Genomic DNA, 14,528 nt, shown 5'->3' with positions numbered 1-14,528 from the left:
CCAGCCTTCTGTAAAACTCACTGTGCATTGTCACCTTCTCACTGGCATGGTGGCCGTGATGGTGATTTTGGCCACTATTGGAGCAATTCCATGTATTAAATGTAAGTTGTGGCGCTTAGGATTGAACGGAAATAGGGTTGGGGTGTGTATGGGGATGAGGGTAAATGTCATGCACTGAGGTAAAACATTTCACAAAGGGATTCATTGGCTCGTTTTATGAAGGCCTGTGTTATCCACTCTATACTGCCACAGGCAGGGTTTAAAGGGCTATGTGTGATAAATCAGTGTCATACAATGTGTAACAACTGAGTGGTCTTAATGGTCCCCAGAGCAGGATACAATTAAAAAGGAAATTCATTCCATTGCAATTCACTCCATTCTGTCTATATAATGACCAGTATAACTATTTGAAACGGTTTTAGATATCGTCTAAAAGTTTGTTCTGTTTTATGCTTTACCAGGCCTGTATTTAATGGGACGTCAACAGAACCAGCAAAGACAGTCCTATGTTTTATATTAGCAGTCTATTAAGCATATTCCTGTACAGAGTGCAGAAATTAGATCACTTTAGTGTAATGTGACTTTTGCATGTAGCAAATGGTGGTTACCAATGCAGAAGAAACATTTCTAAAAATAAAATAATCACACACAATATAGCTTCAAATAATTATTTTCTGTACTTATCAAGATGCTTCTTGCAAAACCAACATTTCTTCAGCAAACATGGCATTATAAGAAATAGCTTGTGCAACAGGCTTGGCATACTAATACTGGCACATTGAAATAGACATGGAAATAATAAATGTTTTAATGAGACCCTAGGGTTGTTTGTGCTTACTATTTTGTAACTTATTTTTAAAAAGTGCCAATCAGGGAGCCTCATGCGCAAGTGTACAACACTTAACATATTAAAGGGCAGCAAAACACTTGCCCTAAGTTCCTTTCAAGTCAGTGTTATGAAGTGCAAATGTACTCTTCTGAATGAAACCAAAAATCAGTGAGCTCACCCATAACATTCTCATGCTCACTGGAGTGCTGTTTTGGTTCCTTTGTGAAATAAAACCAGTGGAAATGAGTAGGGATAGCTGGATATTATTTTAAATGTTTTGGGGTGTCAGGATATCTTTCACCACACCATTTTGTGTTGTCTATACAAAGTCCATGTTGTCTTCAGCAAGTGACAACGTACAATCCTTCCACACCTTTGGAACGATTTCCAAAGCACACACTGCACTCATTTTTCCTATGATAACGTTTGGTTAAAAGAGTCAAAAATCCAATATCCCCTTTTGGTCCCATTGCACTGGCTGCGTAATCATGACGATGGCTGTGAAATCAATGGGAGCAGGAAAAAGTGCGCTCGGCTTGACAATCATCTCTTGTCCCGGGTAACGCTTGCAACATCTGGGGACGTGCCGGAGCGCATCGGGGGCCAGCGGAGCGTGAAAGCCATGGAGGTGAGCCCTTTTTGTTTTCCCCGCAAAGTGGATATCCTTCCTCAGACGCACGGGTCCGCCGCACTTCTCCGCCAGCTGCCTGAGAATAGGGGGAGAGAGAGAGAGAGATTAGCCTTCACAAAGGGGCTGATTGTTGCATAGGGCTCTTCAAAGGAAGGATAGTGTCTCTTCTCGATGAACTATGCAGACAGGTTCAGGCTCAGGTGGAACACAACAGATAGCCAGGATTGGGGTATTAAAAAGAGAAGGAGCCACTGGAATGTAGTTTCACAGAGCATGACCTGTCCCACACTGTTGGCCTGGAATGTTTCATCTGCTTTGACATGGCTAATGTGGGTTGTGGAAAAAAGTATGTATGTATATGTATGTATGTATATACAGACACACACACACACATATATATATATATATATATATATATATATATATATATGCAGATGGATAAACATAAACATACACATATAGATGAGCACGTAAGTATATATATATACGTATACACATACACACACACACATATATATATACACATATATACACACACACACACACACACACACACACACATATATATATATATATATATATATATATATAGTGAGAGAGAGAGTAATTTGCTGTACCCTACTGGGACCAATAAACAGCCTCACAGGGTATGTGGCTGCCACACACACAGTGCTCGCTGGGAGGTGTGTAATGAGAAAGTGGTTCTCAGTGCTCTCCTTTCACCTGTACTCCACAGCACAGCAGCTGGGCGGCCGGTGATTGGGGCCGCGGTGCCAGGCGGGTCAGCTGGTGCCGCGGGCCACAGAGATGAGCCGCTCTGGTCAGCAGGTTTATTTGTCAGTTCCTGGCACGGCGTCCATGTCGGAGCCTATTGGGAGATGGGTCTGCGGGCTTGTGGGCCTCAGCTGCAGATGAGCGAGATATGGCAACAGCTAATTTGGTCATGTGTTTTTTTCTGTTCTGGAAAAAAATGGCGTTCGTGTGGTCTGGTCCGAAAGGAAACCGTTGAGCATAAACTAAAATATACCAGTTTGTCTCTGATGTGTCTTTTTTTCTTGAGTCACAAAATTCCTATACCTACCAGCATGAACCATTCAGTATTTCAGTTTGTGGGACATGGACTACACTCAAATATATATACATCTGAATTACATCATGTCAACGAAGATACATGTGTCATATCCAAAGAAGAACAGTGTCTGGGACCCCAAAATGAATTGGTTGTACTGGATTATAGTAGGGCTGTTTAACTTCCAATTTCAGTTTGCAGTGACTACAGAACATCTCAAAAGAACCCCCATCTGTCACGAAATATATTCAGATTGTCTATGCTGACCCTAAAATACATGTGCGTTACCCTGGTCCTACATCCTCCCCTCTGAGCTCCAGTGCTGAGGAGCAGCTTGTTTAGCGGGATGATGTTGTCTCGCCCTTGCTCCACACAGATTCAGAAAATGAAGACCTGTGAAACTTACTGGACCGTGGCCCTCCAAGGCCAGTATTGTGCATCCCTGCTTTAACTACTGTGTTTCATTGCTTGCTGCTGTTAGACCATGCACAGGAGGGCCACTGCCTGCTGTTTATTAACTCTGCTGTTGCCGACGCTGTCAGGAAAGCTGAACAGCACAAGCAGAATCCACATGTTATGTACACACACACACACACACGCACACACACGCGTGCACAAACACACACAAGCCGTGTTGAGGAAGCATTCTCAACCTGAATGTAAATGGAGGATATCCAAATAACAGAGAAAATGAGGAACTGTGGGCAGCAGGAATATTCATTTTAAAGGCTGGCCAGAGGGGATTCGGCAATGCTATATCCAGAACATGTCGCAATGATCATTGCTACATCTGACATCATGGGCACGTGGTGGCCATACAGCTGTATTCTGTGGAGTGTGGCTATTACGGCTATGTGATGGAGCTGAACCCTTTTTTCCATCTAAGGTTTCACACTTTCTCCACCTGTGCATTTCAGTAAGAGGTTGGGAAAGACACAGTAAGTCAGCAAACATCACTGCAAAACTTGGTTTAGCTCTAGCGTCTGCAAGTGAACCAAGGCACTTCACTGTCACTTCACACACCTTCAGAAAAGCCTCGGAAAGGGGCCGCAAAGAATGGCAAGTGACAGGCCACGGGCCCTCGCAGGGGCTGGACTCCCAGTGACTCCATCTGTCTTGAAAACAGTGCTGCTGCCTTCCAGGGTTTAGCAGAAGGGGGGGTGTAGGACATGAACGAATGAGGGGAACTGCATGAGAGCAGTGTGGATCAGAGGGATTTTCTTACTGTCTGCTCCTTGACTGTAGATTAGGGCTTTCGGAAATGATACCGCTTGCATATGGACCTCCAAGTTGGATGCAGTAAAGCTACAGGGATCTGGTTGTAATTATGGCAGACAAAAAAAAGACCTGAATCGAGTAAACTTTGCACTGTGAATCAACAACTGTTTTAGGCTGTGGGAATAACACCTTAGTGGTACACGAGCATCACAGAATTTAAATACGGTGATTAAACGAGACAGTGTGATTGTGTCGTTATGAAAGGACTGATTACATTGTCTTTTGACGCGCATTAGCACACCAGAAAACCCTATCAGGGAGAATTGTATTGCATGGTGTCACGTCTAGTGCACTGAGTTATGGATCTGTTGGTGGGCATTTATCCCTAGCGTGATACAGGTACTGTCACACTTTTGAGCAGGGTCATTTATTTCAGTTACTCTCACGATAAATCCATCCGCATGGCTGGATTAAGGAATATGTATAAGACGTACACAGCACGGGCTGTTATTCAAATGGACAATGGCAGGTAGTGATGGTGCGGCTTATACGCAAGGCCATGAGAAAAATTCCCTAAAACACGTGGATGAAAAGGGCCGGCGGCTCCCTCCCTAATGATATCGGTCTTGTGAAGCAGCATGCATTACCCAGGCAATCTGCACACCTTTCATCTGCCCATTTGTTGTTGTACGCTTCGTCTTTGATGTCAAACAGATCCAACAGCATCAATTTCGCCCTGGCCAATCAAAACAAATTTCTGAGCTCTCATGAAAAGTGGCGCACAGCGCATGTCTTGTTATTACCGTCAGCTGTGCAGAAAAATCTCTCTCTCCCTCTCTGTGTGAATCAGTCAAAGAGGGATATGCGGCACCAGCATTCCCTGGACTTTCCCTTGTTTTCTGAAAAACAGTGGAAACCATTAGCCAGGAACAGGGGAAGGGGGGGGTAGGTTGGGGGGGGGTCAGTTTCAGCTGGCTGGAAACCATTGTGGACGCTGAACAAATAAGATGTGTGTTTTACAGGGCCATTTCCCTGGAAGTCTGGTTCACTGCGCTTTCCCTCGTAGATGAGTGTTAAACCTGTACCTCCTCATGACTCACTCGCTTCCTATGCCGGCGGTGACATCACCACAACAAACGGGTGTAGCTGCAGCACGGCCCAGGACAAAACAGCTCTGTGTGCCATAGCTCAGCCTGGGAACCTGCAAGACAGTGTTCCTGTGTAGCCGACCTACTCACAAAACATGCCTCAGGGGAAATGTGTCAGCCTCATCGGTGATGGTCATTGAGGAGGTATTTAGTTCTTGATTATAATTTTCATGGAGTGTTCTTTACTTGTGTTGGTTTACAGTTTACCATTGCTGATGGCTGGAGAAACACTAAGAACCTGAAAATACAGATGCATGATGGGATGTGGTTGTCACCAAATAAAAAATACGCTTAACAATGGTAATATAACATGTAACAGAGTGAAATGTGACCATGCTTCAAACTTTTCAATGGGCACAGTTCTGAATAAGCGCAACTGCTCGGCAAAGAATAATTTGTCTCTATTGTTTGACACAAGTGAACAAATATTTCTCTCTTTTCTGTGTCACTCTACTGCCCCCGTGTGTTATCATTTGTAATTGAAAGGTGTTGGATTTGCCTCCTGGATTCGCCTCCGTGATTCAAAGCTCTGTCAGAAATGCTTTGACTCTAAGTTTGTGAGTTCCCCAAATTTCAGAAAGAATATTTTTAAAGAATATCATGATATTATAATAGATGTTACCAGTGGCTGCATTTGTTTTCAATCCAAATCAAACTCCACTGCGTGCAACAAATTGCTGTAGGCAGTATGACTCAGGCAATATTGGTAAGTTCCTGTAAGAATGAAGAAAAAACACAATGAAATGAAACAAACTTTTATTTAGTCCTCAAATGCTGGGCTGGAAGGAGGCGGGAGTGAACTCAAACACACAGCTGTAAGCAACAGAAGCACAGAATGGAAAGCCACAGAGGCACTTTATACATTCATTTTACCACCATACATAACTAGTGATTAAGAAAATTTGATTGTGGCTCAGAAGAAAACTCTCATACTGGGTGAAAGAAACGCTGCTGCCCGGCAGTGCCTGCCTACAAAACCTATGTGGTATTTATTTAAAGTAATTAAAAAGAAAATTTATTCCAACCCTCTCCCCACAGAGAAAAGACAGAGGAGGGCATGTATTTTTGATCCCAGCTCTTCTAAGTTTGGTGCAAAGTGTTTACATTCCTTGAGTGCAAGTCAGGCCCCTCAATTTTTACTTTTGTGCATGATATAAATATTGTTTTAACATCTTGCTCATGTTGAAAGTGTGCAGGAACAAAAATAGCCTTCTTGCCTGAAACCACTGGTATCATTTTGCACAAATGTTTAATGGACTGTTTATTTTCACACAAATAAGTACATCACAGGGCAGTTTCCAAGTAAGAGATAGCAATAGAGGGAAGTATAAATATTTCCATTGCGTAATGAGTTTTGAGTCAGAGGCTTTTAGGACTGAGTAACTATGGCCTTACGCAAGTGGTTACATGAAATGTGTCTTGATGAAATTAGCAATGTCACATAGATGAATACTTCTTTGTTTGAGTCTCCAAAAAATCAAGCCCCCTTCCTCTGAATCTACTTTGACTTGAATTACAATATGTATTCACAGTCCATTGTTGTCTCATATCATGTTTTCAGGGATCTGAGGATCAGCCTTATATTCTGGGCCTGGTCAAGTCTCTCATGCTTTATTTTCTGGCACCTTGTCACGTACTGTACACAGCTAACTGGCTAAGCAGACTCCCTTGTCTTACAAGCAATCTAGCCCATTCAGGAAATCCTTATACAACTGTGACTGTACTGTACCATGCCTACGGTGTCTCTAAATGTTCATTCACCCTCTATATGCTCTCCAAAGTGCAACAGACAACAGCAAATTGAATTTATTCTTGTGTGTGTGTGTGTGTGTGTGTGTGTGTGTGTGTTTTGGCGTTGTTATTTAATATTTTAAAACTAGCAATTTAGTCATTTCCAATCTAATTTGAATGTGGTAATATTTTTAAAATGTGACGCATGGACATGCCTCACTGCATTGAAATACAGAACGTTCACAGGACTCTAAGTGCTCTGACCTGTGGGAAGTCTGCAAAGCAATTAATCAATTAATTATTTGATTTTACCACACAAGTGACATTTTACACCCTAAGGTATTTAATATGGAAACTGAGGACTGTGTACATTGGACAAATAAAGTCAAACAAGCAAAATGACAGTATATTTCTGTGTGCATGTTTTGGTTGCTGGACATTCAGGCTAATGCAACTATGACATAACCCTTGGATATTCAAAACAACAGTAAACAGCTCATGAATTATATTTATGTCAAAGAATTCTCTGGCAATTCTCACACATTTTCACAGAGCAGACTCTTTCCACTTCATTAAGTGCTATTTAATTTCCTCTCAGCCCTCCAGCTTCAAATATTGGAAGGATGCTGCACAGGTTATCACAAGTATAACTGCCTGGTCTATGTAAAAAGCAAATGCTTTAGACAGACAGTAAATGTACTTTCCAGACATGTGTGCAAAGCCAGGGATGGAGGCAGCACACGCTCGCTGCCACGCACATGTTCCGTGCAGAGAGCAGCACACAGAAACACGCTCTCAACTGCAAGGCATGCGCTGTGGGCCCACATGACACTGAATATTTAACATACAAAAAGGAAGAAGAACATGCTTCAGCGCATACATCAGAAAAATAAGATCTCTGCCCTGATATTATCTGACCTCATTTTCAGCCTTTGTCTGAGGCTGAATAAAACACAGGCTAAATTGAACCTTGTGTTCTTAGTACCATGAACAACTGAATTTTGATGAGCCCCCGGTTTTTACAACCCACAACATTTAGCCACTGTATGAGCACTGAAATTGGGGTAGTGCAGCTTTAGCTATGAAAGGAATAAGGCCTAACCTACATGCGTAGGCTCTGTGCTCAGTTTAAAAGCCTATAGCCAGAGGGCTATTGCTGCTCTTTGGTTTTTTTTTTTTTTTTTGTTATGTAGCTCAATTCGTTTTGAAATATGCACACACCAAAATGACAAAACATGAATATAAGGCCTGTGAGGAAACCGAAAACCTTTTCTACAGACCAAGAAAAAAGGGGAAGACCAGACGTGTAATTCCAAGCCAAAAACGAACATGAGGCCACAAAACCATCAAATCAATGGCACTGTATTGCACATGTTGCCTTTCATCTAACAGTGTTCATTAAATGAGCAGGGCAAGATGCCCGATTTGAATCACTTTTCACTCAATCTTGTACATGCCCCCCCCCCCCCAAAAAAAAAAACAACAGAAACAAGCATCTTGTGCAGTGTCCCAAAATATAAAATTCTCAAACATTTGTCACAACGCCTTTTATACTACAAAAAAAGTTACTGCTAGCTCTTTCCTCACTTCTCACCATATTTCATCTAACAGTGGAGTCCATTTTTATCTGCTTGTGATACAACACATGTAAAATTAACAAGAAAATGTGGGTGTGCCTAATTATGAAACATTTCCACCCAAAAGAATTTTTCAATTTGTAACTTTGTAATTTGTAATCCACCAGTTTAACACATCACATATTAACCTCTTAACATTTTTATAAATGAGGTAATATGAGGTATCAGCAGAGGGTTTCTACCATCATCAATATTTCTAGAAGTCACTTCATTTCATGTTATTTCATTCATGTTCATTTTAAGGATAGTGTTTGCACAACAAAAATTCCACTGAGATAGTAACCAGTTCTTTTCTTTGAATTTCTCAAGAAAAACTAAAGTGTTCTGTAAACACAATCAATTCACCATTAGAAGGACAAACCTCAAAATGTCAAAACAAATATTAAGGCTAGAGTTTGCTGCACTGGAGTAAGATTAAGCTGTTTAAAGAAGTGTATTACTGGTTTGTCCACTTCCAAAAGGTCTTTATAGCTGCCACTCCCACATCAAAATCATCAATTGCTACTTTAACATAGGCTTGGGAAAAGCAGAAGTATTTGTGAACACTGGTTCACAAGAAGGGCTTTCAGCTGAGCATGAATTGCCTGTAGAACCCACTCATTCCTAAAATCCACAACATTTCCTTTCGGGTTTTGGGAATTGGCAAATCTGCAATAGCTTGTACCTTGGCAGTTCTTGGTCTCAGACGTTCCTGACTGCACATATGGCGTAAATATATAACTTGTGATTTGGCAGTCTCACTTTTGGGGAGATTAATGACAGAAGAGAGCTTAAACAAAAAAATTCTGCATATAGGCAATATGTTTGTCCCAGGAGTCACTATATATTACGATATATGCTAGGCATGTTTTTTAGAACCAGCAGTAAGTTGATTCATATGCCTCAGAAAGGAAACAAGCACTTTTAAAACCGATTGGAAGAGTGAGACATTAATATAAACCATTCAGAGGTACCAAACTTGACACTTCCTTGGCTCTTTCTAACAGTGAAACCTTCCAGTATCTTCTGAGAAGGTCAAAATTGGGCAGGTATTCTGCAGTGCCAATCCTATTGACGCAATTTTCCCCATGTAGAATAAGAAACACAAAATTTATTGTGACTGAGTTGCCCTTTAGATGCTCTATCCTCCTCCTCAACCCATCATGCTTTGTGATAGTAACAGTAGGTGAGGTCCAGCTCCAGGTGTTTGGCTCACTAATTTAAGAATGCAGGATCTATCTTCAATCATCTTAGCCACTTGATCATGACTCACATGATGAATGTGTTCCTTTGTAATGTCTCCTATGTCTATATCATGAACTAAAAGAGAAGACAAATCAGGTCTATCTGAAAACTAGGAAATATATTACTGTGAAAAGCATTTCACATTGTCCATTTAAATTGATGACGGATGACTTCAGGCACTCTTGAAACAAGCCAAAACATTGTTGTTGGATACATGCATATCTGTGGGCACTGTCTTTAGTAAAGAGCAATAATCCCTCTCCTTCAATGTGTCAGACTCTGCAGGAATAACAAAAAATAGAGCGGTTATTGATATGATCATGAAATCATCTCTATCATATTAATGTCTCAAAGTCTTTTGTTCTTTCTCCAGCCTGGTGTGCTGATAGCATAATTCATGTCATTCACTTCCATAACAAATTATGATTAAGTTAATCAAGTCTTTTCTTCTCCAATGATAAACATGTACTTCATTACAAAATCAGGAGGCTTTGACCTTCTGTCATTATGACTTCTCCTGACCCATAGTGCCACCTTGAGGTTATCCATAGCTATGATTCAATCACATAGCACATCAGATCTTAAAATGGTGTGATTTGACCTGTACTTTCAGTTTTCCTAAATGATACCACTAAGAATAACGTATGACACCCAACTGTTGCCCTGGTCATTGCCAGTCAGGAGTTTAACTGGCCTTGATGTACATGAAAGCAGTCGTGCTGTTGTTGACAGGTGTACACTGAGTTTCTGGTGATCCGGGACATTGGCATTTCTACACTCAGCACACTAATGGCCTCATCCAGCCATGTGGAAGTCCTAGCATTTTACCTAGCATGTAATTAATGCAAATCTTCCAGTTATGGGGCAAAAATATCAATCTCAACATATATTGCTGTACGTGTTTGTTCATACCACTGATTGAAGGTGAATAAAAACATGCATAAACTAAATTAAAAAAAAAAACTATAAATATTGGACCATTTCCACTGCTTAAATGTTAGTTTAATCTTAATAGCACTGCACACAACACAGTCATATTGTCCACAAGTGATGATTTTTATTGCAGAAAACAGGGTCATATGTGGTCACTCCTTTAACCCTGGTATCCTTCTGATGAGAAAATTATCAGTGTTTTATTACAGCTTTCAGAGGATAAACACATCTTTATGGGAACCTTTTTGGGTAAGGAAGACTCTCTGCAGAACAGATAACCTCTGGGCATATATGAAAAGAAAATGTGTGAAATAATGTAGAATGAAAATACAAGGAATACATTTGTAATATATACCAAAATTTTACAGCATAACATATAAATGTATTACTGAGTGCCACTTTCATAAATGTAACTACATGCATATATTGTAGAATACCTTATTCTACTGTACTTGTTAATACTAGATTTTTTATTATATGATTATGCACATGAAAGCAGCAAGAACACATTTATAATACGTGATATATTTGGTATGTGTAAAAAAATACATTCCTTAGATTTTTCCACTTATTTCAGACTCTCACCCTAAACATACGACCACAGATAACAAGGTCAAGATTTTTACATGCCTGAACTAAAATGTTTGGTTCATGATTCATGAAGTCAGAAGATCGAATTCATGTGCTTCATTTTCAAATGAGCACTGGCAACAAAGCAGGATGTTCACAGTTGCACATGATGGTAGTTCCAACATACAGACAGGAGGTGGCGCCCTCGCTCTGTTTCCTGTTGGAGATGGCCTAGAGCTTCAGCTCTTTTGGCATGGGCTCCCCTCTCAGTCCCGCCAGCAGGTTATTGGCAGCCAGAGCAGACATGGCGTTACGAGTGGTGTAGGAGGCACTGGCGATGTGGGGCAGGATCACTGCGCAGAGAGGCAAACGTGTGAGTCACAGTGCACATACAGAGAAGCAGACACAAACACACAGAGTCTAAATTTGCACTCACCGCAGTTTTTGAGTGTGAAGAGCGGGTGGTCGGTGGGCAGGGGCTCGGGGGTTGTGACGTCCAGGCCAGCCGCTGCAATCTGCCCGGTGGACAGAGCCTCATACAGGTCCTCCTGGTTCACCACGCCACCTCTGGCCACATGCAGCAAATGCAGGCAAAGGCGTTCAGAATACGCTATTGAACATGGCCAAATACACTAGCACCATAGCCTCTCCATCCTAAAGTGAGAGGGTTTCAGGACCTAAAACTTCAGGTCTTATCTGACATGGCGCCTTGATGTGCAAAGCTTGCCTGCCTCTCAGCTTGCCGCCACAGTACCTGCTGGTGTTGATGAGGATTGCAGTGTTCTTCATCTGGGAGAAGAGCTTCTGGTTACAGATGCCCTGAGTCTCAGGGGTGAGAGCGCAACACACAGCCAGGAAGTCTGACTGCTTTGCCAGTTCCTCCATGGACACTGCGCACAGAGAAATACATAGATTCAGTTAGATGCAAAGGAACAGACACATAGCACAAATCAAACATTTGTATAAAATAATGAATCGTAGTGGTAAAAGACAGTGAATATCACCTTACATGATTTATTTTCCAAGGAATCTCCCAGGGTAATGTAACAGCAACATACTTAACTGAGATTGTACTTATTAACCCTTTACTCAGCAGTGTGTATAGAAAATATGTAGTTTAGCATCAAGTGTCTTGTTCAAGCATACAGAAATACTGTCCAATTGAGGATTCAAACTAGCAACTCACTAACTCCAGACTAGATAAACAGACTATGCAAAGTGTTTAATGGCTTTCTCACCATACTCGGCCTGAATCTGGCTGGCCAGCTCTGGCCTTGGTGCAATGTCTGTGTAGATGAACTTCTTCACCTTGAAAGGCTTCAGGCGCTCAGCAATGGCTATGCCTGACACCAACAACACAAACAACAAGTCCAATGCTAAAACATGTTACGCCGTGATAAATTGCACCATGACCACAACAATAACAAAGGAGACACAGTTCAGAAATAGCTGACAGACAGTAGACTCTGTGCCCAAATTGTTTATGGCCGTGCACTGCGGTATGAAGAGCTGTACAGCATCAAGGAGAAGGCCTTACCAATCCTGCCCAAACCCAAGATCCCCACTGTGCTGTTGGCCAGCTCATAGCCACACAACCACAAGGTCCTCCAGGTACCCCAGCCACCCCTAACCAAAGATGGACATGGAAGAGTCACACATATCCACTCACACACACACAGACATGCACACAACCATATAGTGCAAATATATACATAGACATGTATCTAATGTAATAATTTACAGACACAAGCAGAGAAATATGGGCCTTGCATTGTAACATACCTTCCCAAACCAAAAAAAGAAGAGAAAAATGTGTGATGCAGTCAAAATTTTAACAGCTTTTCTCTCACACGAATAGTCATGGCTAATACTGTAGCACTCACGTTTTGGCCTCGTGTGTGGCTTCTACCAACCGCCGGGAGGTGGTCAATAGCAAAGCTACCGTTAGTTCGGCGACTGCGTCTGTCAGAACGTCTGGGGTGTAGCCCACTCGGATTCCCCTAGACGTGCGCAAACCACAACCACATCCATTGGTTGCACATTTGCACCAGGGATAGCAGACACATGACCACAAAGAAACCTGACCACAGACCTTTTCTTCAGCTCATCCAGAGACAGGTGGTCGAACCCCACAGACATGGTGCTCAGCACTTTAAGGTTGGGACCTAGAGAGGCAAACGCATACACAGTGCACAGTCACATGTTTGTGGGTCATGCTCTCTCTCAGCTGTTGGCGAGAGTCATTACTGGAGACCTGATTCCCATGCAGAGGCGGCTACCTGCAGCATCCAGCACCTCAGCATCTATCTTCTCGGTCAGCACGCAGACCAGGCCATCCACACCTCTCACCTTCTTCAGCAGCTCCTGCCGGGGAACCGGATCGTCTGAGTCCCACAGCTCATACTGCACTCTTGGGCACAGGCACGAGGAAGGGGGGATGGAGGGAAATGGAGAGATGTTAGGAGGGGAAGAAAGAGGGACATCAAGAGAGATAAAGAGAGAGAGGAAGGGAATTATGCAGCGGAGAAAAAATTATAAATCAACAGCACCCATCAGAATGGAAATCCTCACACACGACTTTGCCAAGTGCAATACAGCACGTCGATTATAAGACTTAATACATGTAGTGTAATTGGACTGGGAAAAGGACAGAAACTGATAGAACTACCATAGCATATAGCCTCTGATCTTTCAGCAGAGAGCAAACACTGGCCACACTGTGGACCCAAGGTAAATATTGAAGTCAATGCAGAAAACTCTGGCCTATTGATTTTGTACCCCGCTTGTTGCTTATTTAGAAACAGTAAGTGTATTTTCAAAACATTTTGACGCACTACTATTTTTTCTGTCTTAGCTAGCACTATTTGGTCAGATATTTGAACTCCTTTACATTTTGTTTAATGTAAATCATAAAATTATTCATATGAAAAGTCTCAACACAGAATGCTAAATAGTAGGCTATATTACTGTATTAGTACAAACAGTAGCCTGCTTCAAACAACCAAACTTAACAGGGTAACTTTATTGCATTTTACAAAAATGTTGCATTTGGAAACAGAAATCACCAGTTGTAATTGTTGTGCAACCCAGACTCACTCGCCAGATTGACTGAGAATCTTGAGCCCTTCTGGGGGGATTTTCCGGGTAACGTACACCCGGGGCAGTGTTGACTTAGCTCTCTGCATGCCGTTCACTGGACTCGACGTGTTGAGCGGTGCGACGACAATGCGCTGGAGCCTCCGAAGCGACACTCGACTGCACCACATCGTAGTGGGAAATAGCAACAGGCGGGGAGAGAATGCCGAAATCTCACAAACAGGGACTTCGGAACTTGTCTCTGTTCCCAGGTGCAACGTCAGATTTGGTAGTCCTTTTTGGATATATCCGCGGACGGCGCGGAGGGAGGCACCGCGACAAGCTTGCTATCTGACCAATATGAGTAGTGGGAGGGGGAGAGAGGTTTGTGTTCATTAACGTGACAGACACTGGACGGTCTCACACATGTATTATTTTGACCGTCATGGATACTTCACGGACA

General features: G+C 42.2%; 1 protein-coding gene across 1 annotated transcript; it reads right to left on the bottom strand.

Annotated features, from left to right (window-relative positions):
- Window positions 1-10,618: 10,618 nt before the first annotated feature.
- On the bottom strand, window positions 10,619-14,369 carry grhprb (glyoxylate reductase/hydroxypyruvate reductase b). Its single transcript, XM_036516584.1, has 9 exons — window positions 14,087-14,369; window positions 13,270-13,400; window positions 13,083-13,155; window positions 12,874-12,990; window positions 12,528-12,616; window positions 12,229-12,333; window positions 11,745-11,880; window positions 11,427-11,557; window positions 10,619-11,343 (listed from the first exon to the last, which is right to left on the bottom strand). The coding sequence occupies exons 1-9, from the start codon at window positions 14,254-14,256 to the stop codon at window positions 11,222-11,224; spliced, it is 1,074 nt and encodes a 357-aa protein (XP_036372477.1). The 5' UTR covers window positions 14,257-14,369; the 3' UTR covers window positions 10,619-11,221.
- Window positions 14,370-14,528: the final 159 nt, after the last annotated feature.

This window comes from Megalops cyprinoides, chromosome 22, assembly GCF_013368585.1.
Source record: "Megalops cyprinoides isolate fMegCyp1 chromosome 22, fMegCyp1.pri, whole genome shotgun sequence".
NCBI lineage: Eukaryota > Metazoa > Chordata > Actinopteri > Elopiformes > Megalopidae > Megalops > Megalops cyprinoides.
Note: the sequence above shows the minus strand (reverse complement) of the source record. Positions and strands in the feature narration are given on the sequence as shown.

Excerpts from the sequence above, each read along its gene's own strand:
- grhprb (XM_036516584.1), bottom strand. The coding sequence starts at position 14,256 with ATGTGGTGCAGTCGAGTGTCGCTTCGGAGGCTCCAGCGCATTGTCGTC. Across the intron at positions 11,558-11,744 it reads ATCCTCATCAACACCAGCAG|AGGTGGCGTGGTGAACCAGG; the intron begins GTACTGTGGCGG and ends GCATGTGGCCAG. Across the intron at positions 11,344-11,426 it reads CTTCACACTCAAAAACTGCG|TGATCCTGCCCCACATCGCC; the intron begins GTGAGTGCAAAT and ends CTCTCTGCGCAG.